Source organism: Lutra lutra, chromosome 16, assembly GCF_902655055.1.
Source record: "Lutra lutra chromosome 16, mLutLut1.2, whole genome shotgun sequence".
NCBI lineage: Eukaryota > Metazoa > Chordata > Mammalia > Carnivora > Mustelidae > Lutra > Lutra lutra.
In genome coordinates this window covers 17,071,812-17,095,430 of record NC_062293.1, presented here as the reverse complement: position 1 = coordinate 17,095,430, position 23,619 = coordinate 17,071,812, and the positions used below count along the sequence as shown (strand labels likewise).

General features: G+C 54.5%; 1 protein-coding gene across 2 annotated transcripts in view; it reads left to right on the top strand.

The window, feature by feature from the left end:
• Positions 1–1,514: 1,514 nt before the first annotated feature.
• CRHR1 (corticotropin releasing hormone receptor 1) overlaps positions 1,515–23,619 on the top strand; it is a 52,027-nt gene continuing 29,922 nt past the window's right edge. For both annotated transcript variants that reach the window (XM_047708880.1, XM_047708881.1), the window contains exons 1-2: positions 1,515–1,834; positions 22,827–22,914. In XM_047708880.1, the coding sequence (XP_047564836.1) occupies positions 1,802–1,834; positions 22,827–22,914 (121 nt within the window). In that variant the 5' untranslated portion in view covers positions 1,515–1,801. The remainder of the gene's footprint in view (positions 1,835–22,826; positions 22,915–23,619) is intronic.

The following is a 23,619-nucleotide window of genomic DNA, read 5'->3' as shown; positions in this document are numbered from 1 at the left end:
TAAGCCCGTGTGACCAGCTGGCTTCCTGGGCAATGCCTCTCCCCACTTGAGAGCCCCAAGCCCCTTCAGGGCCCAGTCCTTCAGGCACTTTGAGCTGAGAATCAGGAACCTGAGGTTGAGGCTCAACAGCTATGGGACTTCAGACAGGTAAATCACCAGTCTGCACCTCAGTCTCCCCGCAAGAAAACTGTGCATGTTAAATCACACTACCTCTTAAAGTAACTCCCTTCCTGAGTAAAGAATCAGCGGGATCCATGAATGCACTGGTTCCTGCCCAATGTGATGAGTAGTGGGTGGAAAGGGGGATGGGGTGCAGCCGGCACGGAGTCCAGGGAAGTTAGGATCAGAGTTTGATTTCAAAGCCGGCTGCCCACCACTCTGGGACCATGCTCTGCCAGGAAGTCCTCGGGCTGGCTCTGAAGGGACTTTCCTTGGCGCTGCAGGCTGAGGCTTTGCCGGTGGCTCCAGCTCTCTCTTCAGCTTCCCCGTGGAGGAAGGAAGGAGTAGAAGAAATCAAAAATTCTGTCCAAATGCAAGGGCTGCAGAGGTAACTTTAAGGGACTGGAGGAGGTGGGAGCTGCTTCCCAGAGCTGGGGGTGGGGTAGGGAGATAGGGAGCCAAGCCTTCTGAAGACCCCAAGTCTGTCCCCCGAGGGTCGGGCCGACAGGGGGCGCTGGGCCTCCTCCACGCCCTGCTTGCTGTATGCCTAGCTGCTCTCCCCCGCCGTAGTGCAATGCGCGCTCTGCTTTCCCCTCCACGGTGCTCAGATGCCAGCTAGTCCTGCAGGGCACAGCCGTCTCCCCTTCATCTTAGGGTTCCCGGGTTAAGCCCCTTGTCTGGACCAAATCGGGCAGGCGCTTAGTGTGGAATGAATGAATGAATGAACGAACGGACGAGAAGGATTCGTCCCGCAGAGCTTCGCGTCTCTGCGCGCACCTGGCGTGTGGGTGCCAAAGGTGCTGAGGGTCGGATTCAACGCGGGGACCCCGCTGTAGGGGGCGCGGCGCGGACCTTCTCCTGGTCGGCTGCAGGGCGGGAACTGCCCAAACGCAGTTCCCAGCTTCACCCGGTTTCCGCGGCGCCTCTGCTCACTCGGGGCTGCCTTATTCCCCAGTCTCCAATCGCCTCGCTCTCGTAGATTCACCTGAGCCCCCCCCAAGTTCCCCCAGACTCCCTGGACTCCCCAGGCCCCAACCTCAAGTCAGGCGGGAGAAGGGAGGCAGGAGGCGGGAGGCTGCCTCCTCTCCCGCCCCCGCCCCCCCCCATCCCGGGCTGCAGCGGCCGCTACCGCTGCCAGTGCGTCCCGCCGACTGCAGCAAACCCGGGCGCAGGGAAAGGGGGTCAGCAAGGCTAGGGCTCGAGGAGCCAGCCCGGAAGGCTGGTGGCGGGGCGCGCAGGAGGCGAGGGGAGCGCGGAGAGGGGCGCGGCGCGGAGGAGGGACTGAAGGGGAGGGGAGAGGGGAGGGAGAGAGGGGAGGGGACGCTCGGCGAGGGGGCGGGGAGTCGAGGCGGGGAGCTGCGCGGACCGAGGGGGAGGCGGCGGGGACGCTAGGCGGCTGTCCGCCGGGCTGAGTCAGGAAACGGCGACCGGACTTGCCCGGGCCCGGGAGAGCAGGAGCCCGCGGGGCCGGGCGGGGCTGCGGGGCCGGGGAGCGCAGAGCCTGGCACCTCGGAGCCGGGCAGCGACACGGGAGCCCGGCCGCCCAGCCCGCGTCGCCGCCCCAGCCCGCCACCGTCGGCCGGCCCCTCTGGGATGTCCGAGGGACCCAGGCGTCCGGGACGGTGATCGAGCGAGCCCGAGGATGGGACGGCGTCCGCAGCTGCGGCTCGTCAAGGTAAGAGCGAGCCGGTCAGCCCTCGAGCGCGGGCGCCCCCAGCCCCGGGCCGGCGCGGGACGCGGGTGGGCTGTGGGTGTGATGGGGGTCACTGGGGAGGGCTGCGCACGGGTCCCTCTCCCTGGACCTCTGGAGCCGGCGTGGCGGGGGCAGGGAGGACTCAAGTGAAAAAAAGACATCATTGTGGCGAAGCTGCTGGGATGTTGGCGGAGGAGGGGTCCGCCCACCCCGGCCACCGGCTCTGCGCGGAGAATCGCTTTAGGCTTTAGGAGTGAAAACTTGGTTCCACCGCCCACCCCAACCCCCCCAGATGCAGACCCCGACCCCGGGACAGGCGACTCTGGAGGTGGGCTCCCCACCGGCCTCACACCCTCTCACCAGCTCCCCCACTCCGCCCGCCCCCGCCCGGTTCTTGGGAGCTCCTTCCTGCCCCTTCCCCTGCTCGGAAAGCTGCGAGTCCGGGGAGACAAATGTCCCCCGGGTCTCGCAGCCTTTGATCAACATCTCAATCTCCGGGGAGGAGACGGTGCACCCGGCGGCGCCCAGAGCCCTGCGTGGCGGCCGGCGGGCGGGAGCCCAGCGCTAGCTGCCCGAGCCTTTGCACTCGCGAGTCGCTGCGCCGCGCCGGCGGCCGCGCCTGCTTCTCCGGCTCCGGGTCTAGCGACGCGATTCCGGCGCCCGGAGTTTAGAAAAAGTCGCCAGACCGCGGGTCCAGCGTTTGCCGGCTGAAGTTCGGGGGCGACCGGGAGTGCCCGCCGGCTGCGTCCGCCGGGGAAAGGCCAGGGGGGTGTCGTCAGTCCGGCCCGCGGGTGGTGACAGCCGCCACTTCCAGTGCCGAGCGCTTCCCAAAGTGGTTCGGCTCGCCGGGTGTAGGCGCGTCAGCAGCAGCCAGAGGGAGATGAGAGGTGGGTGGGCCTGGGCACCGCTGCCCCAGAGCCCTGCTCTCGCCGGAGGATCCGGACTCCGCAGGGTCGGTGTGGACCGCCTGGGCTACAAACACAGACCACACCAGCTTGACTGGGTTCAGGGCGTTTAAAAGCGATTACATTAGGAAGAATTGAATTGACTGGGGGGAGGGGTGCGAATTTCATTTTTCCATCGGTTATTAAACCAACTGTGCGTATACTGGCTCACAGTGGTTTGACTTAAACCACCCGAATTTTTAAAAATGTTAAAAGCTCCAGGTTGGTCAGTGTAGATCTCAGCAGTGACTAAAGCTTTCTCCATCCTCTCTCCCTCCCCTCCCAAATATTTATAAGTGGTGTTTTAAAAACGACCGAGGGTTGGTCTGATTGAACCCATATCCCCTCCCCCACCCATTAACTGAGGACTAAAGGTGAACCCAGAGATTATTTTCTGGGTGACCAGGACATGGAGGAGGGAGGGAGGAAGAAAAACATCCAGGGAGGTTGAATAGATGGTATTGAATGAGAATATTTTCCGAAAGGCTAGTGTGTACCCAACCTTGTTCTGAATTCACTCATCAGTTAGACTGAATTGGATCTTTTAAATGAATTCAAGGAATCGAACTGTAGGTTTTGGGTTTGTTTTTTGTTCTTCTTCTTCTTCTTTTTTTTTTTTTTAAGTTTACGTGGTAATACGTAAATGTTCTTTCTCTGGCCTTTCTTAGAATCCTGTGCAATTCTCTACTTAGAATTGTCATATTTTTCTACATGAAAAAAACGAATTTTTTTTTCTGTTGTTATGTGTGTGTTTTTCCTTCTAGATGGTGACATGTGTGTTTCTCATACTAGGTGGTGAGGTGTGTGCCCTTTATGTCTGGCCTAATGAACTCATTAGGTGTTTAATAAATACAGAATGAGTGAGAGGCAGTGAATGAATGGACAGTTCATGCTGGTTTCAGTTAAATAATTACTTTTTTTCCCCTATTTATGTAGCATGTACAAGTTGCTGGGTGTTGTTTTACCTGCTTTGCAAATATTAAGTCACTTCGGCTTCCTAACAGCCCTAGGAAGTAGGGATTATTACTGAGGCACAGAGAGGCTAAGTAACTTGTTCCAGGTCACACAACCAGTGAGGGGAACCAGAATTCAAACCTAGGCACTGTTTTTCTAAGGTCTTGTTTATTAGCTTTGATCGCGAATATTCACAGCCACTTAAGTCTCATCCTAGGCCTTTGCTGGATGAGAGCCCAGGTAGTTCTGTCTGTTTGAGTCTAGGGGAGTTAATCCAACATCCAGCTCAGTCCTCAACAAGTCAGCCAGTGTTTGAAGAAGACTGCACTGGTTACAGGGGACTGGGGCCGGCGGGGTTGGCGGGGGTGCGGAGTGTAGATGTGAGTAAGTGACAGGTGAAATACTGTCTTTGCCCCCAGGAGAGAGGACGCTTGAACACCTCTGGGTCACCCACCCACCAGCTGCAGCTGCTCTCAGGGAGACCCAATGGTGGGGTCCAGGTGGGCTGCAGGTGTGAGCGCGGAGAAGGCAAAGGCTGGTGGGATAGCAAAGGAGATTGGGTTCTGAAGCTGGCGCTGGTTTTCTTGCTATTGTTCTCATCATAATGGCAATCTAGTAGGATCACAGAGTCTAGAAACCAGAGGGGACAATTATTACCCCTCACCCTCCTAACACAGCCACTGCCATCATTTTTGAGATAATCCCTTCGGCCCTTTCTCAAGTGCAGGTTTGGGTACCCTCGTGGCCATTGGGCACACCGTCATACTGCATCACAGCCCTAATCTGTCCCGGGTTATTCCCGAACCTCCAAAGAGAGCTTGTCAACAGCTGCTACTTCCTGCGAGTGAATATACTTTGGATCCTGTACTGGCGCACATTTGGACCATTTCCAAATTCTTTTTTGACAGATACGGTGGAGCCACTTTTTGACAGGAGCATTGGCAGGAGGGCAAAAAAGTGAGCCCAGAGTGGGGGGAGGTGCTCATGGGCCACCACAGACCAGGTACAGAATAAGAGCACAGCCGAAAGCCAGCCGAGGCCTTCCGGACTCTATATGAGTCTCTAAGGAGGGTGTCAGTCCAGTTCTCAAGGAGGGGACGGACCCGTGGAAAAGCAGGACACTGACCCAGAGCCTGTGAAGATCAGCTCAAGTGGAAAATCCATTTCTCACCCTCTCTGACATTGGCTCCTCAGAGAGCATCAGCAGCCAGCAGGGTTCGGTAGCACAGATGAAGGAGTTTGGAGGGTCTACGGTGCCCCTTGGCGGCACCCCAAGCACCTATGCTGTGCTGTGAACTGTGCCCCGAACCCGGGCCGTGGTGTGGCCTGAAAAGAAGGCATTAGGCGGGGCGCCTGGGTGGCTCAGTGGGTTAAAGCCTCTGCCTTCGGCTCGGGTCATGATCCCGGGGTCCTGGGATTGAGCCCCGCATCATCGGGCTCTCTGCTCTGCAGGGAGCCTGCTTCGCTTCCTCTCTCTCTCTCTGCCTGCCTCTCTGCCTACTTGTGGCCTCTGTCTATCAAATAAATAAATAAAATCTTAAAAAAAAGAGAGAGAGAAGGCATTAGGCACAGGGCTAATCATTTCTGTAGTTATTGGGGTGGAAGGGGCATCAGCCTGGGATTTGGCAAACCTGACTTGGGTCTCAGCTGTGCCTTTAATCAGCTGTGTGACTTAAGGCAGGTCACCTTCCCTCTCTGAGCTGTTTCTCTGTAAACAAGTGTATTGAACGACATTCCCATTCCTGGGTACCTTTCACATCTCCGTGAAAGATGTGTTTCTAAACACTCCTTAGGGCCATGAACTTCCATGGAAAGACTGGGCTGTAGCAGATCTACTTTCCGGCGCTGTTCCTCCCCAGCTGTGGATCCTTGGTACTTGACACTTGGATTCAATACCCTGTCTGAGCTTGAGGATTTCCATTTATTTATTTATTTATTTATTTATTGGTACAGCCTCTTTTTTTTAAAATAGATTTTATTTATTTATTTGATAGAGAGAGAAAGAGATGGCAAGAGAGGGAACTCAAGCAGGGTGGGTGAGAGAGGAAGAAGCAGGCTTCTGGCTGAGGCGGGAGCCTGAATGCGTGGCTCAGTCCCAGGACCCTGGGATTATGACCTGAGTCTAAGGCAGAGGCTTAATGACGGAGTCCCCCAGGCGCCTCCGGTTATGAAATGAAGACCGTGCCCAACTCACAAGGCCCAGGTAAGGATGAGAGTGTTCGTACACGGAAAGAACCCAAAAGAACCCAGCCACAGAGTTTGTTTTCAGAAAAAGTTGCAAGGTGACTGCTCTCGGACAAAATGGGATAATGCAGGAGAAACAACCAGAAAAAGCTCTTGGAATCTCAGTATATAGCATTTTCGCATCTTTCACTTTTCACAGCAGTGGACCTAAGAGTCCACTGCATGCCGTGGTCATTTCACGAATGTTCGTCTATCAGACGGATGGCGTTACTGCTGCTTCTTCCGGTTTACTGTTGTACCGTCAGAGTGGAGTGACTGCTGTTCCCACAAGATGCAGATGTCATGTCAAAGCCACCCTAGCAGAAAAGCCATCTCGGGGCGCCTGGGTGACTCAGTCAGTTAAGCCTCCGACTCTTTGATTTCAGCTCAGGTCATGGTCTCAGGGTCATGAGATGGGGCCCCACGGGCTCTGTGCTGGGTGTAGGAGCCTACTTGGGATTGTCTCTCTTTCTCTTCCTCTGTCCCTCCCCTCTCTCTGTAAAAAAAAAAAAAAAAAAAGAAAAAGGAACAGAAGAAGGGAAAAAAAAAAAAAGAAAAGCCACCTCTAATGCTCTGATGCGGAAGATTGGAACTGCCCCTTAAGCCCACTATTTTAAAAAGGAAGGAAGACAGGAAGGGAGGGAGGGAGGGAGGGAGGAAGACAGCAAGCAACAAACAGCCAGTGCAGTACCCCAATGATTTAGAGGATCCGTTAAGGGTAGAGCCTTGTCTGCTGAAGCTCTAGCCCCTGTGCTGTGTCTGGAGGAGAGCTAGTTGGTAGCAGGTGACCTGGGCCTTTCTTGTTTCCTCTTCTCTGCAGAGAGGGATGGGGTGGTGATCTCTCCCAGCTCTGACTCTCCCCTAACCAAGCCTGGAATCAACAGAAGGAAGACTGAGCCCATTTTGGAGCTAAGACCAAATCTCAATTTTAGCTGCAGTTTCACATTCAAAGAATCAATTTGTTAATTACCAGTGATCCCTGTTTATTAAGATTCTCTGAGTTCCTTTTCCAGTGCTTGTCTTCAGACTTGCTCTTGGCCAGCCAGCCCTCACTCTGCCTGATGTGGAGGTCAGCGTCTTTTTGTACAGGTGGGAACATCAGGTGAAGAAGCAGGTGTGGCCTCTAGGCAAGTCAGGTTATCACTCTGAACCTCGGTTTCTTCATCTGTAAAAAGGGAGAAAATAGTACCTACTTTATGGGATTTATCATAAAGATTTCATGAGATGTCAGGTGTGAAATTAAGCACAATGGCACAGTGTCTGGCTTAATAAATAATTAGTTAGAGTAGTCACTTAATAAATCTTACAAATTTTATCAATCCAAAGCAGACCCTCAAAAGATGGGGTAAGGGAATGGGAGGTGGAGGAAGGAATTCTTGGCAATGGAGAATCTCCTCCTGCCTGGGGAGTCCTTGTCACGGTCCCTGGGGAGAAGGGATGGGGTCACCTGCTGTCAGCTAGTGCCAAGGTCAAAGGACAGAAGTGCCTGCAGTTGACCCTCTGAACATCTGTCATGTGAAAACAATGGATAATAAAAGTGAGACATGTAGGAAGGATAATACAAAATGATTAACTCGCCGATGCAAACAATTATTTTGAAAACAACTAGCTGGAGTGCTTTTTTTTTTTTTAAGATTTTTTTTATTGATTTATTTGACAGACAAAGATCACAGGTAGGCAGAGAGGCAGGCAGAGAGAGAGGAGGAAGCAGGCTTCCTGCTGAGCAGAGAGCCCGATGTGGGGCTCCATGTGGGGCTCGATCCCAGGACCCTGGGATCATGACCTGAGCCAAAGGCAGAGGCTTTAACCCTCTGAGCCACCCAGGCACCCAGAAAACAACTAGCTAGAGTGCTTTAAGCAACAGAGTCTTCACCATTCCTTTCCGGAATAAGCCCTGTCTGCTTTGGCAAAATGGAGGAAGCCAGTTGGTGGGGAGGAGGGAGGAAGCCTTGGGGAGCGTGGTCATAAACTTCTTTCTCTGTGAAATGGCCACATCGAGATGCATTTCTGGGAGACAGGTCCCATGTACACAGAACTGCCGATTCAAATGCTCTTGCCAAACGCTTTCTTTGGCCAACTGTCTACACAGCGGCCATGAAACTGTTTCAGGGACAAATGAAGATACTTGGGAGGACTCTGCCTGCACTATAAACACAGGTAATTTTATGATCCCACCCCAGCCCTGTTGGGCCCTTGGTGGGGGGCAGCCCCAGTGAGGTGCCTTAAGGAGGGGTTCTTGGGGTAGGCACCTGTCCCCCCCTCCCACCTGCCCATCTTTATCCAACCTCCAGCCAGTCTGGCCGTGAGCCGGAGCGCCTAGGTCAGAGTCCAGGACAGAAACTGGCCAGACTGGTCCAGCTGCTTCCATTGCTTTGTTCTAGGCTGTCACACAACAATTTGGAGTTTTAACAGGCAGTCGGGCTATGGTGAGGCACAGGGGGGGCCTTTGGGAGGATGCACTGCTCTGTGTGCCTGGCAGGTACCTGGAGCCCAAGAGCCCAGAAGCAAGCCTAGCCGGGGTGATGGGCTAGGGAGAGAGTGGGCTGTGACATTTCATTTAAACAGCGGGGACTCCACCCCGGGGATCCATGTTTCCCCAACCTCCTTGGCAGAGTGTGGAAAGGGCTCATGGTTTCCACAAGTGCAAGCTCTGGCACGTGGGGTCAGAGCTGGGTAGGGAGCGGGAAGGAGGCCAAGGACGCAAGACTGGACTCTGCAGGCTGGGGGAAGAGACTGGGGTGGGGGCGGGGGACTCCCCTGGGGGAGGGTTGAGGGAAAGCCCTGGGCTGGCTAAGCACCATCCTCAGGGCTCCAGGCACCCCCCCCCCCCCCACCACCACAATCCCACTAACAGAAGCAAAGGCCCAGCAGGCCATGGGCCTGCTCAGGGTGGACGATTTTATTATGATACAAGATGTGGGTATGCAGACCGACAGCGATGAGGCAGACAGAGAGACAGAAACTAAAGTCGACGCAGAGGTGGGTACCACTGGCTAAAGTTGGCATGAGAGAGGGAGAGATCAGGACAGAAAGCCTGGTGGACAGAGGAGGGAGTAAGGGAGAGAGAATGGGAGACAGAAAGAGGTGTAGTAAGAGAAAAGACCTGAGTGTCCTTTTTGGTCGGTTTACTTTGTACTTCTGTACCCTCAGCACCCAAGAGAATGCGTGCCCCTGCTTCTGAGGCCAAAGATAGCATTTTCCCTCTTAATTTCTTCTAAGACTTATCACCCCCTCATTCCTACCCTTCTGCCTGGTGCCTTCCTCAGCTGTCAGGAGAACCTGGGAGAGCAGGGCTGGGCTGAGGCTATGTAGGCCACAGATGAGTGGACAGAAAGGACACTCCCAGCCTCCTGCTGCCCCCCGGGGACTGAGTTCCCCTCCCCAAGTTCAGAGGGAACAGAGCCTGCTGCCTCTGTGGTCCTGAATGACCCCCAGCATGCAGTCTGTCTCTTTCACACACACACACACACACACACACACACACACACACACACACACACACACACTGGGATTCCAGGGAGTGAACCACCAGCGTTTGTAACAGCGTGATCCCACCCGCTCCCCCTCAGATGGTCACCACCCCATCTTCCCTAAGCGAGGCTGGTGTGTGGCATCCCCCTGCCTGAGGCCAGGGCTGGAAGACAGATGCCCAGAGGAGCCGCTGGGCACCCAGGGGCTGTGGGCTCAGCTGTGGGAGTGGACAGCAGGGTGGGCTATCTCCATGGTCACTCCCTGGGCCACACAGGCCTGGCTGGGAGGCCGAGAGCCTGGCCCCTTGGAGGGAGGCCTGTGTCCTGGGCTTAGTCTAACCCCCTGCCCTTCTCCCTTCCTCCTGCTTTTTTCTCTAACCAGCTTCTCTTGTCCAGATGTGCCATTTACTGAGCTGCCTCTGTGTCAGAACCCCACTCACGACCTACTGAGTCCTCCTGTCCCATTCTAGATGTGAAAGAACCAGACACTCTGGGCATCCATCGGTGCTCTGGCCCTCCGCCTCAGTCAGACTGTTCTCCTGTGACCTCCTCTGCACCCCCCGGAATACTCCTTTCTAATGGCTGCCCAGCCTTTGGCCGTGCTGTTGCTTCTCATGGGGCTTCTGCCCTCCAGTCTGCACCAGTCCTGTCTGACATGTCCACCAAAGTCTTCCTGAACTATCCCTACCCCCTCTTCCAGGAAGCCCTCCAGTGGTTGTTCCTGTGCTTGTTCTGTCTCCTCCCCGTCACGTGAGCCTCTAGCTCAGGGTGGGCTCTCAAACAACAGGGGATCCTCTAGTTCTTTGGTGTGTCCCCCCCACGGGATGCTCGAAACATTGGCTAACCAGACCCCACACGGACCCCTAGTCACTCTCTTCCCCTGAGCCCTTGCTCCCACCGTAGACTCTGAGCTCCACCAAGGCTGGGAGGAGTCCCTTAAATACACACATACAAAGGTCCCTAGCACCCAGTCCAGTATTCACATCCGCACACAGACCCCAGTTATGGAACTCAGGGGAGGGTGTCTCCCGGTTCCTGCTCCCTGCTGCGTGTTTGCTGTGCACGCAGAGGTGCTATGGCGACAGGAGACACAGAAATGACAAGCTACACAGATAGTTCCTCTGCCTCTACGTGCGGATTTATGAGTCCAGGGCTATGATGCGGGTGCCACTTAGTAACGTTGAGCAATTCCAGCCCTACCTGTGTCCCACCCCAGTCCCCATAGCGCCGGGGACCTTTGTCTACGTGTGAAAACAAGGGCAGCATTTGGCTTCCTGAGGGGTTCCGGGCAAGGTTGGTGGGAGATGTTGTTGAAGGGAGATTTGGAGCTGGGCTGACAGAGGGGCAAGATGCTTCTCAGAACCTGGGGTCTTCGGAGAGCAGGGCACCGTGGTCCCCAAGCAGGGGCCGGGGAGGAGGCGTGGTGGCAGCCTGGGGTTCCCTCTGCAAGACTGCCCTGGTTTTGCTGGGAACGAAGCATGAGTAGCCAGGCAAGACAGAGGTGGGCAGAGGACACCGGAGGAAAGGAGTGGGCCAGTTCTTGGCTCCCTAGGGGGGATTCTGTCTTTCAATCCACAACGAAACCCCCAGTTCCTTATGGGAGGGGGTGGGGCCGCCTCTGGTGTTTTTCTCTCCATTTTGTAGGGCCCTAATGGTTTTGTTGTTAATGCCGCCGCCAGGCTGTGAAATACAGGGTCCGTGCACCGTGGCAGGGCACATGTGCGACCCTGAGAAGTCGAGCACCCCCCCCCCCCCAGGAAGGAGTGCTCTCCCTAACGCTGAGGGGTCAGGTGCCTGGGGTTCGAGCCAGTTCTGCAACGTCCCGGCTGGGTAACCTTAAGCAAGTCACGCAAGCTCGCCAGGCTTGGTCCTCCTCTGGACCATGATGGAAAATAAAGGAGGACATGCTATGTGGGGAGGAACCCGCCCCCAATAAAACTCACTGAGTGAGACCTGCTGCTTTTACTGGGGGGCCCCACCCCTCCCCTCTGCTGCCCTGGACGCTGGCCCCAACCATGGAGCCTCCTCCATGGGGCCTCCCTGATAAGTCAGCCACAGTCTGCTCTCCTCCAGCTAAGGCAGGTCTTCTCACACGGGCTGTGGGGAGGGACCGCATGGATTTTTCCAGAACGAGGCAGACGGGCACCTGGTCCCACGGTGTGTGACGGTTGTGTAGCCTGTACCACACGCCCACCCTGGAGAGGTGGACGACATCTGAGTTGGTCTAACCCTGTTCAGTGAGATGCCTCTATTGACAACATGGGGGGGATGTCTGAGTGAGGACAATTCACTTCGGCGTCTCCAAATGCTTACTCTTGGTGACAAATGGTTTGCAGCACAGCAGACATCCTGACTACCCTTTGAGTACCTGGTGGTCTAAAACCCTCCTTTGGAGCCAGGATTGATGGCCCAGAATCCCTGGTTCACTTTTCATGGGAGCCTGGCTGCCGGCCATGCGTGTGCCTCCTGCCGTCAGGACCCAGCGACACAGTGGCTCTTTCTGGCCGCGGAGGTTGGGGACCTGACACAGGAAGAGCTTATAGCCAGGAGGGCAGAAACGTTTGGTTTCCTTGGAGCCCTTACCCCTGGCAATTTTGGGTGGGCCCCCTCCCCTCCGGGTTCTAACCCATCAACCTGCACCTTGTCACTGCGGTGGGGAGTGGGGGGGAGACTCATGACCTTCCATGGTCACTGTGCTCTGGTGAGACAAGGGAAACCTTTCCTCTGTGGGGGTCTCACCACAAAGCTCACGGAAATCAGCCCCTGTGGGTTCTAGCCCGTGGCTTCGGGCTTGCCCGAGATAAGGGAGCCCGACTTCTCAGTGCTTTGCCTCCCACCTCCAAGGTGCTGGCCCTGGACACAGGCTGCCCAGGAGCCTCGGGTGGGTGAGCTGGCTTTGAGGAAGAGGGGAGCCATGCGTGCCTTTCCCATGCTGCTCGTTTCCTTGCATCGGCTGCCCCCACAGGCAGGCACCTTCTTGCTTCGTCCCTGCCTCTCCTGCTTCATCCCTGCATCTCTCCCACACATTCCTCAGTTCCCCTGCTTTCAGCCAGAGTCTAGGAGATAGGTAAGTGACTGGTCTGAGGTCCCACAGGGCATGTGCTGGAGGGAGTGACTTGCCCTCTATGTGTCCTACAGACCTGTCTCCCTTGTTCCCCCATTCTTTCCAGGGTCCCCCACCTGCTGTTCCCCCTCCCGGCTTCCATGATGGGCCGGCAGGTGCATGTCTTCAGATCTGGGAGGAAGCCACAAACCACTCTAGCACAGGGTTTCCGGGTCTCGGCATGACTAACACTTGGGGCCAGGTCCTTCTTTGCTGCGGGGGCTGTCCTGTGCATGGGAGCCTCTAGGCCTCTAGCCGCTAAATGCCAGTAGTAATCCTCCAGTTGTGGCGACGTGACGTGTTTCATGGGGGACAAAGCTACCCCCAGTTGAGAACCACTGGGTTCGTTCGGGTACTCTCCGTTTTGGCAGGTCTGCGGAACCACGGGAGACCATTAAAAACTAGAGTTTCCCCTCAGGCCTGCTGGACCTCAGTCTCTGGGGTGAAGCCTGAGAAACAGAATTTCCTATCTCCCAGATGCCAAGAACTCTCTGGAAACTTCTGATTTCGCTGAATTCACTTCTTTTGCAGGCAAAAAACCAGGGCCATTGCCTGTCTTATGGACGATTGTATGTTTATTCCTGATCTCCACCCTAAACCACCCTCCTCGGTGGGGCTCAGTGGCCCAGAAGCCCCTTGAAACCAACACCTCACAGCCTTGGAAGGCAGTTGCTTCTCTGGAAAAAAAACAGCGTCAAAACCTTTAGCAGTTTTCTAATTGAACCTGATCTCCACCCAGTCAGACGATTGCACTCTGCCCTCCTGGCCCTCTCCACACCCCTTTTAAGATGCAGCTTCTTAAAGGACATCCCTTTTCTGCTGACACTGAAATCCTCCTCACTTCACACTTGTCAGAGAGCGGCTACGCCAAGAACCCAGCTGATAGTGACACCTGCGTAGCTGGTGTCTTCGCACACTGTCCCCAACACCTCAGCTCTGTCACCTAGAGTAGCAGATGCCTCTCCCACGCCCTAGCGGACGGTTTCCCAGGGGCTGTCACAGCTCCCAGGAGCAAGGGGCTGGATCAGGGTCTCGGCCTGGCTCCACTCCTTGCCAAGAACTAAACTCAGCCCTTCCTGATGTCGCCTGACAATGTCTGATGGGTGTCTACCCACCACCCCCGCCCCAGTTCCCAGGGCCAGCTCCTGGGGATCCCGGCTATAGCCCAGAGCTAGACATCAAGTGACAAAGGAAACCTGTATCTCCTCATTGGGATGGTCCATGCTGAGGGGCAGGGAGTAGGAAGGGAGGTGGGACAGGCAGGGAAACAGGCCATCCCACCCAGGGGTACAGTCCTTGTGCTGGAACCTGGCTCCCGTGCCAGGTCCTCTAGTTACCGTGGTAAGCGACCTTGAGCAGGTTACCCTCCCTGTGTGCATCGGTTTGTCCTCTGTGCAGTGGGATGAGAGTAAAGGCTCCAACTTCTTGGGGTTGAGCAGAATTAAATAAGAAAAATCAGCGTCTGGCTCTGGTACAGTCCTTCAGCAAAAGCTGGAATTTAGAGAAAGGCAGGCAGTAAGGTAGGGAGGGAGAAAGGGAGGGAGGGAGGAAAAGGGGAGAAGTTAAGACCAGGGAGAGAGGAAGGTGGGTGAGAGGCAGGTAGGGAGGTTGAGAAGGCGTGAGCTCTGAGAAAATACTGATGAGTGAACCTGAGGGGGATCCCTATGAAGAGGGGGAGAGAATGAATGCATGAGAAGCAGAAAAGGAGAGCAGACCCGGCTGGGAGGTCAGCAGGGCTCCAGGCACTGCCCAGCCCCCTCCGCCATTCCCTGTACCTGCCCAGTCTCCACAGAGAGACACACTCCACGTCCACAGGTGGCTGGTGGCTCCTGGGGACAGAGCAGTGGTGGAAAGTGGGTGTGCGTGTCCTGGGTGGGCAGGGGACCCATCAGGGGGCGCTTCCGGAGAGAAGGGCCAAGTCAGGAAGGAAACCACTTGCCGCTGGAGTAGAATAAGAGTTCTCATTGCCACTTGTCACCTGCTTACCCTGTGTTCGGCCCCATGCTGTTTTATTTTTATTTTTTATTTTGTTACAATTTAATTTTATTTAAATTCAATTAATTAACATATGGTGTATTATTAGTTTCAGAGGTAGAGTTCAGGGATTCCTCAGTTGTCTAGAAAACCCAGTACTCATCGCATCACGTGCCCGTGCTGTTTTAAATGCACTGAGTTGTTGACTGTCTTCAAGAGCTTTAGAGTGTAACTTTCATCCCTATTAGCCCCATTTACAGATGGGGAAACTGAGGCTCAGAGAAGTTAAGTCGCCTGAGGTCACACTGGTAGGAAGGGGCAGATAAATGTTCCCAATGCAGATTTCCCGGGCCCCCGAGTTAGAGGTCTGGTTTCTACTCTCCTGTGTATCTTGGAGGCGGAGCATATCCAGACCTGGAAAGGAGTGTAGGGAACACACTCCTCATTTTACAGAGGAGGAAACTGAGGCAGAAAAGAGGGCGAAGGAGTGACTTGCCTGTGAAGCAAGTTTGCCAGGGTCAGAACAGGATCTCAGCCCCACACTTCCAACCCCCCTAATGCTTTTTCCTTCAGCACACCCTTCTCAGGAGCTAGGAACGAGCCTCCAAGAGAGCTCCTGGTGGATGGAAGCAAAGAGATGCAGGAAAACACGGGGACTCGGGGGAATCGGAATTGTCCCGGTGGGAATTGCAAGGGGACTCCATGGTCAAAGGTGGCAGAGAGTAGAAACCTACCTGTTCATTCGTTCAATTGATCATTTACTCATTCAGGTGTAGTGGGACCTACTCTGCACCAGGCCCCTCTAAGGGCCCAAAGGCAGACAACACAGAGCCCACTCTCAGGGAGCTTAGAACTCAAGGGACGGTAGGTCTGGGATCCTTGGAGGGGGTCTGCGTGAACCCAGAGCTGGGGTCTTACAGGTCCTCACTGCCCCGGGCTGGGTCAAGCAGGCACCCACTGCACATTGGCTGTGCTGAGGGGCCTCATTAGGGGAGCAGAGGAGTGACAAGCTGCCTGGGGCCTCAGGGAGAAGGGGCGGAGGCGAGGAACACCCCAGCGAGCACCCCCCTCCTCCCTGATCTGTAGGCAGGAGACTTTACTTTCCAGTTTTTCCTCTCTGCACAACAGCAATTTAAGTTAATTAAGTGTAACGATAAATTATTTCTCATCTGCCTAGAATAATCCTTCACTGCTCACCCACTTTGGGGGAAAAGCACCGGCTCTTTGCCTTGAGATGGGAACAGGCTGTGGCTGTCCTAGAAAGAGGCTATGGGGGGAGGATCTGGCCTGGGCAGATGGGGAAGGGAGGCTGCCCAGGGCACAAAGGTCCTGGGCAGTCAAGAGGGCCGAGAAAGGGCACGCGGCTTTGCTGTCCTTTGTTCCAAGTCTACTTTACCCTGACTAGTCTTCAGAGCACCTCCATGTGGATCAGGAAACACACCGTGGAGGGTCTCCGTTCTGCTGGGGCACAGCCAGTAACCCTCGCCTCTGGTGACCTATCTGCTTGGCACCTCCGTGTGCCACCACTCATGGGGGCCCTGCCTCTCCCCTGTGCCATCACTCCGTATGTGCCCTGTAGGCACAGACAGGTTTCTGAAGCATTTGGTTGGGCAAAAGTCTCATTTCTATAAACCAGATCCTAGGGTTTTAAAAAAATATTTACTTATTTATGGGGGGGGATGCACTTGTAAGTGGGGGGAGGGCAGAGAGAGAGAATCTCCAGTGGACTCCCTGCTGAGCACGGAGCCCAACATGAGGCTCCATCTCACGACCCTGAGATCGTGACCTGAGCCAAAATCAGGAGCTGGATGCTCAACGGACTGAGCCACCCAGGTGCCCCCAGATCCTAGTTTTTAAATGCAACAGGGGCGTCAGCTTTTAGAGAAATCCTGACTTACGACCCCTCTTCTTTTTCATATTTAGATTTTCTTCTCTTGGCTTTGCTCAGAACAGGCTACACCTTGCAAACCATATATCCGATAAGGGGTTAATATTTAAACTATATAAGGAACACATACAACTCAATAGCAACCCCCCCCAAATAATCCAATTAAAAATGGAGAAAGGACCTGAATAGGCATTTTTCCAAAGAAGATGGCCAACAGGTACATGAAAAAGGTGCTCACTCATCATCAGGGAAAAGCAAATAAAAAAGGCAGAGAAATATCACCTGTTAGAATGGCGAGTATCAAAAAGATAGGAGGGACGCCTGAGTGGCTCAGTTGGTTGGGCGGCTGCCTTTGGCTCGGGTCATGGTCCCGGCATCCTGGGATGGAGTCCCGCGTCGGGCTCCTTGCTCAGCAGGAAGCCTGCTTCTCCCTATACCTCTGCCTGCCACTCTGTCTGCCTGTGCTCACTCTCTCTGACAAAAAAAAAAAAAAAAAGATAGGAAAGGGGCACCCAGGTGGCTCAGTCAGTGAAGCATTCAGCTCTTGAGCACAGCTCAGGTCTTGATCTCAGGGTTGTGAGTTCAAGACCTGCTCTGGGCTTAAAAAGAACGATGACGACAACAAAAAAAGGACAAAACCCAAAAGGCAAGAGATAACAAGCACTGGTGAGGTTGTGGAGAAAAGGGAATCCCTGTGCTCTGCTGGTGGGAATGCACATTGGTGCCACTACTCTGGAAACAGCAAATAACTAAACATAGAAATTTTACATGAGCTAGTCATTGCACTTTCTGGGTATATGTCTAAAGGCAATGAAATCACCATCTCGAAGGGATATGTGCACCCCCATGTTCACAGCAGCGTCATTTACAAGAGTAGAGACATGGAAACAGCCCAGGGCTCCGTCGAACAAATGGATAAAGACATGATCCTAGCAAGGCACATAGATGACACTGTGGGAACCCTGCCCTAGATCAACTCTCTCTATAACCAAGGAAGATTCGGAGGCCCAGAGTGATCAGGTTGTGGTAGTGACACCATGGACACCTGCGAAAAACTTTAAATTTCAGAATTCATCTCTCTGTCTTTTCCCCAGGTGGCTCATGTCCCTACGGTGCGGGTAGGAGAGATCTCATCACCCAGAGGGCCCAGGCGACTCACCCAAAGTCACAAATCAGTGGCAGGAGAAGACAGAACTCAGCAGTAGCTGGAGGGATCTTGCTGAGGGTTTACGCTGAATGTGGCTGTGGCTGTGTCCTTCCCCCACCCCCTCCACCCTGCTCCCCCCAAGAGAGATTTTCCTGGGGCCTGGGAGGAGGAGGCGGGGGGAGTTTCTCCCAAGCCTGGCACCAGAGGTAGTCATGCCAGGGAAGGAAGGCAGGCCCTTCTCCTTGCTTATCCTGAACTTTCAGAGGGGCGGAGGTAGCCCCCCCCCCCCCCCCCCCCCGTGCCTCCAGGCCATCCTTCTCCTCCCTCCCCAGTGGCTCTTAAAGGACCCTCCCTAAAAGGTTAATTACCCAATCATCCCATCAAAGGAAATTGCACTTTTGTGCCTTAAGGAGCGGACTGAGCTTCAGCGTAGTTATTTATGTCCTCTAATAAGCATTTTCTCTGTGTGATTAACCTTTATGCCAGAGTCACTGGGAATCTGGATGGCAGCTTCAATTCCAGCCACCCTGCTGGCCTGCAGGGGGCTGGGCGGGGGGGCGGGGGGAGGCAGGGGGTGCAGCAGCTGTCAGACTCTGACCCCCACTCTCCCTCTCTGAGAGCCCTTGCATCCTTCCCTCCCCTCTGTCCACCCTTTCTTTCCACGCCTGCCCTGATCTGGGCCATCCCCCTTCTTCCAGCCTCCATCTGCTTGAAAGTCTGCCCTCTGGCTCCTAGTCCCCACCCAGCTGCTAAAAACAGCTCTGTGACCTTGGGCACCTCAACTAAAACCCCTCTAAAATAGGGAGCATGAGACCTGCCGCATCTACTTTCCACAGAGCCACCCCTGTCAGGGACCCACTGGGTCCTTGAACAGTCATTTTCTGTGATGCTGGAATCCCGAGTAGCCGCACATCCTTGGCCTTCTCAGATTTTGCGCTCAAGGTTTGGCTCTGGGGAGTGGAGAGATTTGTCACTGAGGCACAGGCTTTGTTTGGGGCCCTGGGGCCACAGGCTGGCACACATAAGTGAGGCGTCAGCTTTGCCAGCTTCCGCTTCCTAGGGCCATTTTTGTCTTCTCTACCAGCTGGAGGGGAATGGTAAACCTCACATAGTCCTGAAAACTTGGTTTGTCAGAAACGGCTCTGAAAGGAGAGCCAGGAGCTGGAGTTAATGACAGAGGGGAGGAGCCAGCGGAGCGGCCTAAGGAAGTGGTGGTTCCTAGGCCCAAACCAGCTTGGGTTTGCTTTGAGAGAGGATGACATGTCCGATGTGATGGAGGCCCAGGCCTCTGATGTGGCCGCATCCACCGTAAGCTCTGGCCGTCTACTTTGGGTGCAAGAGCTCCCTGAGCTGTGGAGAAAGCTCTGCACCCTCCGGGGGGAAAATGGTTGTCATTATGCGCCACACGCTGCTTTCCTTACAGGCTTTTTTGTGTTTGTGGACCCAGATCAAGAACCCTCAGCCTTAGAAGGAAACAAACAATAACCTGGAAAGTGTTCGGTAGAGAGGAAGCATACAGGAACATTCCAGACTTTTCCTGGAAGTGTGATTCAAGAATAAGCCAGAAGCCTTTGCAAGTCCTTCCACAGAGCAAGACATGGTACAGATACTGATTGTATATAGAACTGAGCTTTCCTGAGAGGAGGGGTTGGTTCAGGAATTTGAAGAAGCATTTTCCTTGGCACAGTGCAAACCCTATTGATAGAGAATGACTTTGTGAACCATCACATGTGCGATGTCAAGGTCAAGGTTACAGGCAGCCAGCCAGGGACAGACAGGCTTGCCATTTGCCCTTTGCATGGCGTTTGGTCCGGTTTCATGATGAATCTGGATTCCCTCTGCTCCTCTGCAAATCCTAGGACATTAAGGCAGGAAGCGAAGATCTTCTGGCCTGTGTCTTTGCCAATAATCAGAACTGAGGGGAGGCAGTGCTTTGTACTGAGACGGGTTCATGCTCCGTCTGTGAGCATCGTGAGCTCCTGGCTCTGTGGCCACGAGCACGGGAGCCTGGTCCATTGATGCCGTGACCGTGTTGCTTTGCTCTGGAGTGTTGGGGGGAATCTGCTGCCAAAGTGCGGGGCCGGGGGTGGGGGTGGCCTCCAGAACTGGCTCTCGAGGACTGCAGGGCTGACTGGGTGAGGGAGTGGGCCAGGAAGGGGCGCAGGGGGGGCAAAGAACCGCAACGGCAAAGGTGAGGGGCACCCGCCCCATCTGGCGGCTGGGCATTGATAAGTAATTCAGTGTGGATAGAACGCATGTGCTTTCAAGGGGGATTTGAAAGACCAAGACGCAAAGCACAAAGCCGGGTTTCAGGATTAGGAGAATGGTGGAATGTCGGGGGTGGGGGGCTGATATTTTCAAATAGAGCATTTCCAGTTTCTTTTGTTGGCCTGTGACCATTGGCTCTGGGAGCTCCGCTTCCATTCTGTGTGTGTCTGTGCGTTGGGAGGTGGCAAAGGCAGTGGTGGGGGGGACCAGCTGGGGCAGGGATTCCTAACCCCCTTCTAGAAGGGGCCTCTGACCATCCCAGCAGAGCGGTCCCTCTCTGGGCACAGCACAGAGCCCTGTGGCGAGCTGAGCAATGCAGGTTTGCCAGCAAGGACACACTCTGCTTAACTAGCAAGAGCTGTTGGCTAGTCTAGCGGCTTCCTCCTCTCTCTCTCCTGCGTTTTCATTTGGAAAATGAGGGTAAAGATAGTTCTCCATCTCTCTGGGGACTGCGAGGTTTAATTACTGATTAATAAAGTGTTGGAAGTTCCTTGGGGCCAGAGAGATGAATGGGTTTGTTCTAATCACTTGCAAGTCCCATGAACGAGTTAGCTGAGTGTCCCGAGTGCTGGGCAGAGAGCAGGGGTACAGGGTTGGGGATATGTTTCTTAGACTGGAGTTTGGCCCAGTCAGAGCAGAAAGACTCCTACGATGTGACAGGAGTGTGCTAGCAAGGGAATAGAACAAAGCCCACAAAGGACTCAGGCATGTGCTGAGGGGACGTGTGGGATAATCATTTGGGTGAAGGGGCGATTCCTGAAGGAGGCGGGGTGTGGGATGGACTCTGACCAGAGGGGGGAGCACTTGATTCCATCTTGGAATAGAAGGTGGGAGAGAAGGGAATAGAGCCTGTAGAGCAGAAGGGGCAGCTACTGGGGAAGGTGGGTGGCACTGATGGGGAGGGGCAGGGAGAGGAGATCCTTGGCAGGTGAGCAAGGAAAGCTCATCTCTGGGAAAGCGCAGGTCAGGCTGCTTCTTTTTTTTTTTTTTTTTTTTTTTTTTTTTAAGATTTTATTTATTCATTTGACAGACAGAGATCACAAGTAGGCAGAGAGGCAGGCAGAGAGAGAGGAGGAAGCAGGCTCCCTGCTGAGCAGAGAGCCTGATGCGGGGCTCGATCCCAGGACCCTGAGATCATGACCTGAGCCGAAGGCAGAGGCTTTAACCCACTGAGCCACTCAGGCGCCCCGGTCAGGCTGCTTCTAAGGACTGGGAGAAGGTCCTAAGGACCGGAAAGGATGAGTGGGGAGAAGTCCAAGTGAGGGGAGGACATAGACATGGGGAATGGTGGGATGGGGATGTCCAGTTTGGGGAGAGCAGGGCAGGGTTGGGGCTAGCATGAGGCAAGTGAGGCATCCTCCTCAAGCACAAAATTTGAAGGTGTCCAAAATCTCATAATGAAGACAAACGATATGCTAATATCATTCCTGATTGTTCCTTTTACTCCAAGCTCCAGTAGGCCCAGCACTATTACAGAGCCTGTCTTTCTTAAGAAGTTTTTGATATTTTGTTCATTGTGGAATTTTTTTGCATTAATTTAGAGTTTTAAAAAATGTTGCATTAAAATATTATGTGTCTTTTTGGCACCCCTTGAAAATTTGGACCCAAGGTGGGTGCCTCACTTTCCTCGCCCTGGTCCCAGAGGGCTGTGCACCAAGGCTGTGTGCTGTTCTAACACAGAGACCTGCTGGCCATGGGACCAGCCCCTAGGTCTCTCCCCATCTCAGTTCCCCTCTGGGAAGTGGCCAAGACAGTGTCTAGATCTACCTGTCTGTTTCCGAAGTTCTGTAGAGACGTTTGCGGACTGTGTGGAAATGGACTGGGGCTGAGATATCATAACCGGGGCGGAGGGGGCGCTAGGAGAGGGCATCAGGGAGGAGACCCCGGAAGAAAGAGCAGGGAGCAGGGTGGTCAGGTGGAGAGCCACCTCCCGTGAGGCTCCCTGTCTTGGGACCCCAGTCAGGCAGACGAGGCTGTGCTGGTCATCAGCACCACGCCCCAACAAACGGAAGGAGGGGCTCGTTACAATGCCCACTCCATACCCCAGCCCCCCACGTGCTTCTTATCCTCTTGAACCTCAAATCCCAGGGCAGACCATTGCCTTGCCTCTGACCTATGACTAAATAAAAACCTGTGGAGTGCCCTTTGTAGACCTGAAACACAGGGCGGTCCATGAAGGTAGTCAGCGAATTTGAGCTCCATGCTTGTCCTTGCGGGTCATGCTGTGCTACGGCAAAGGACTCCTACAATAGTGCATCAGGGGAACCTGGGAGGGAGGACTGTTTCCAAGTGAGGAAATAAGGACCAGAGAGGTCAAGTAACCTGCCTCTAGCAATACAGTGAAACCAGGCCTGGATGCCAGGGCTCTTTGGACTCTAAAGCCGTATGTGTGTGGTGGAGGGTGACCTCAAGGGAGGGGGACACAGTGATTGTGTGAGGGTGTTAGTTGAAGGGGACCCTGTCACTCGCCTCCCACGTGGGCTGAAATTCTAGAATCAGAGTAACATGGAACCCCTGGGAAGTTACGGGGCAAAAGTTCTCCTGGAATAGGGCAGGCATCTTTCCAGAGACATGTACCCCTTCAGCACTGTGGGCCTCTGTTTCTCATCTGGAAACACAGACAGCCACCGCAGCCCCAGGGACAAGTAAGATCCGTGGCAGATAGAAAAGGCTTTGTGAAGGATGAGGCCGAATATGTAGGGACTGGTGATTAGCTGGGTGGGGATGGGAGTCCTCTGAGCACAGCCTCAGCCTTCCTCAGGCGCAGCCTCCACAAAGACCCAGCCCTCAGGAACCAGGTTCACCATCGTCCCGGGAATCTAGTCTCCTACTGTTGTTACCCACTTCCCTTCCAAGCCCTTCTAGAGCAGGGCAGCCCCAGACCTTCCAGACACAGAGGACATGGGGGTAGGGGGAGGGCAAGCTGGGGTGAGCAGGAAGTGAGGGGAAGCAGGAAGTTCCCCACATGGTCTAATGGAGTCCCTCGCCTCTCTGTGTCCACAGGCCCTGCTCCTGCTGGGGCTGAACCCAATCTCCGCCTCCTTCCAGGACCAGCACTGCGAAAGCCTGTCCCTGGTCAGCAACGTCTCTGGTGAGTCTCCGTCCCCTTGTCATGTAAGATTCCAGGTCTCCACAGCCCCATCCTCTGTACACAGAGCCTTGCCCCAAGACAGGAAGAGTAGAGAGATTTCCCTTCCCAAACCCCATGCAGCTCATCACCCCTCTGTAGAGAACTGTGCTCAGGAGGGTCCTGAAGTTGGTGGGAAGGAGAGCTGCTGTGAGGTCCCAGCATCAGCCGTGGGGGGGGCAATGGGGGAGTCATCCCAGCCCTTGCTGTGAGAACCAATGGAGCCAAGGGCTGGACTGTGACTCGGGTCCCCATGGTGGGGAAGGGGGGCTGCTGTCCTCTGCTGCCAGAAACCCGTTGGGTGCTAACTCCACATCCGGCGCTCTTAGAAGTACTAGAGAGATAGTAACCCAATTTTCATTTACACCTAGGGAAACCAAGGCATAGAGGAAAAAAACTAGTAAGACCCAGAGCCAAGGTTGGAGGCAAGGCAGCCTGGCTTTATACCTGCTCTGTAGAAAATATGGCATAACTACAAATATTACTCCTAACTTGTACGAGCACGCCATTTGCAAAGTCCTTTTGTAGAATTATCTTTCTTCTCATGAGAGTTTAAGACTCAGCGTCTGTACAGGTGAGGAAACCAAGGCATGGGAGAGTCAGGCCTATGACGTCCAAGGCCGGGTCTTTTCTGACTTTTCAGGGTGTGGACCCCGAACCCTTGCCCTG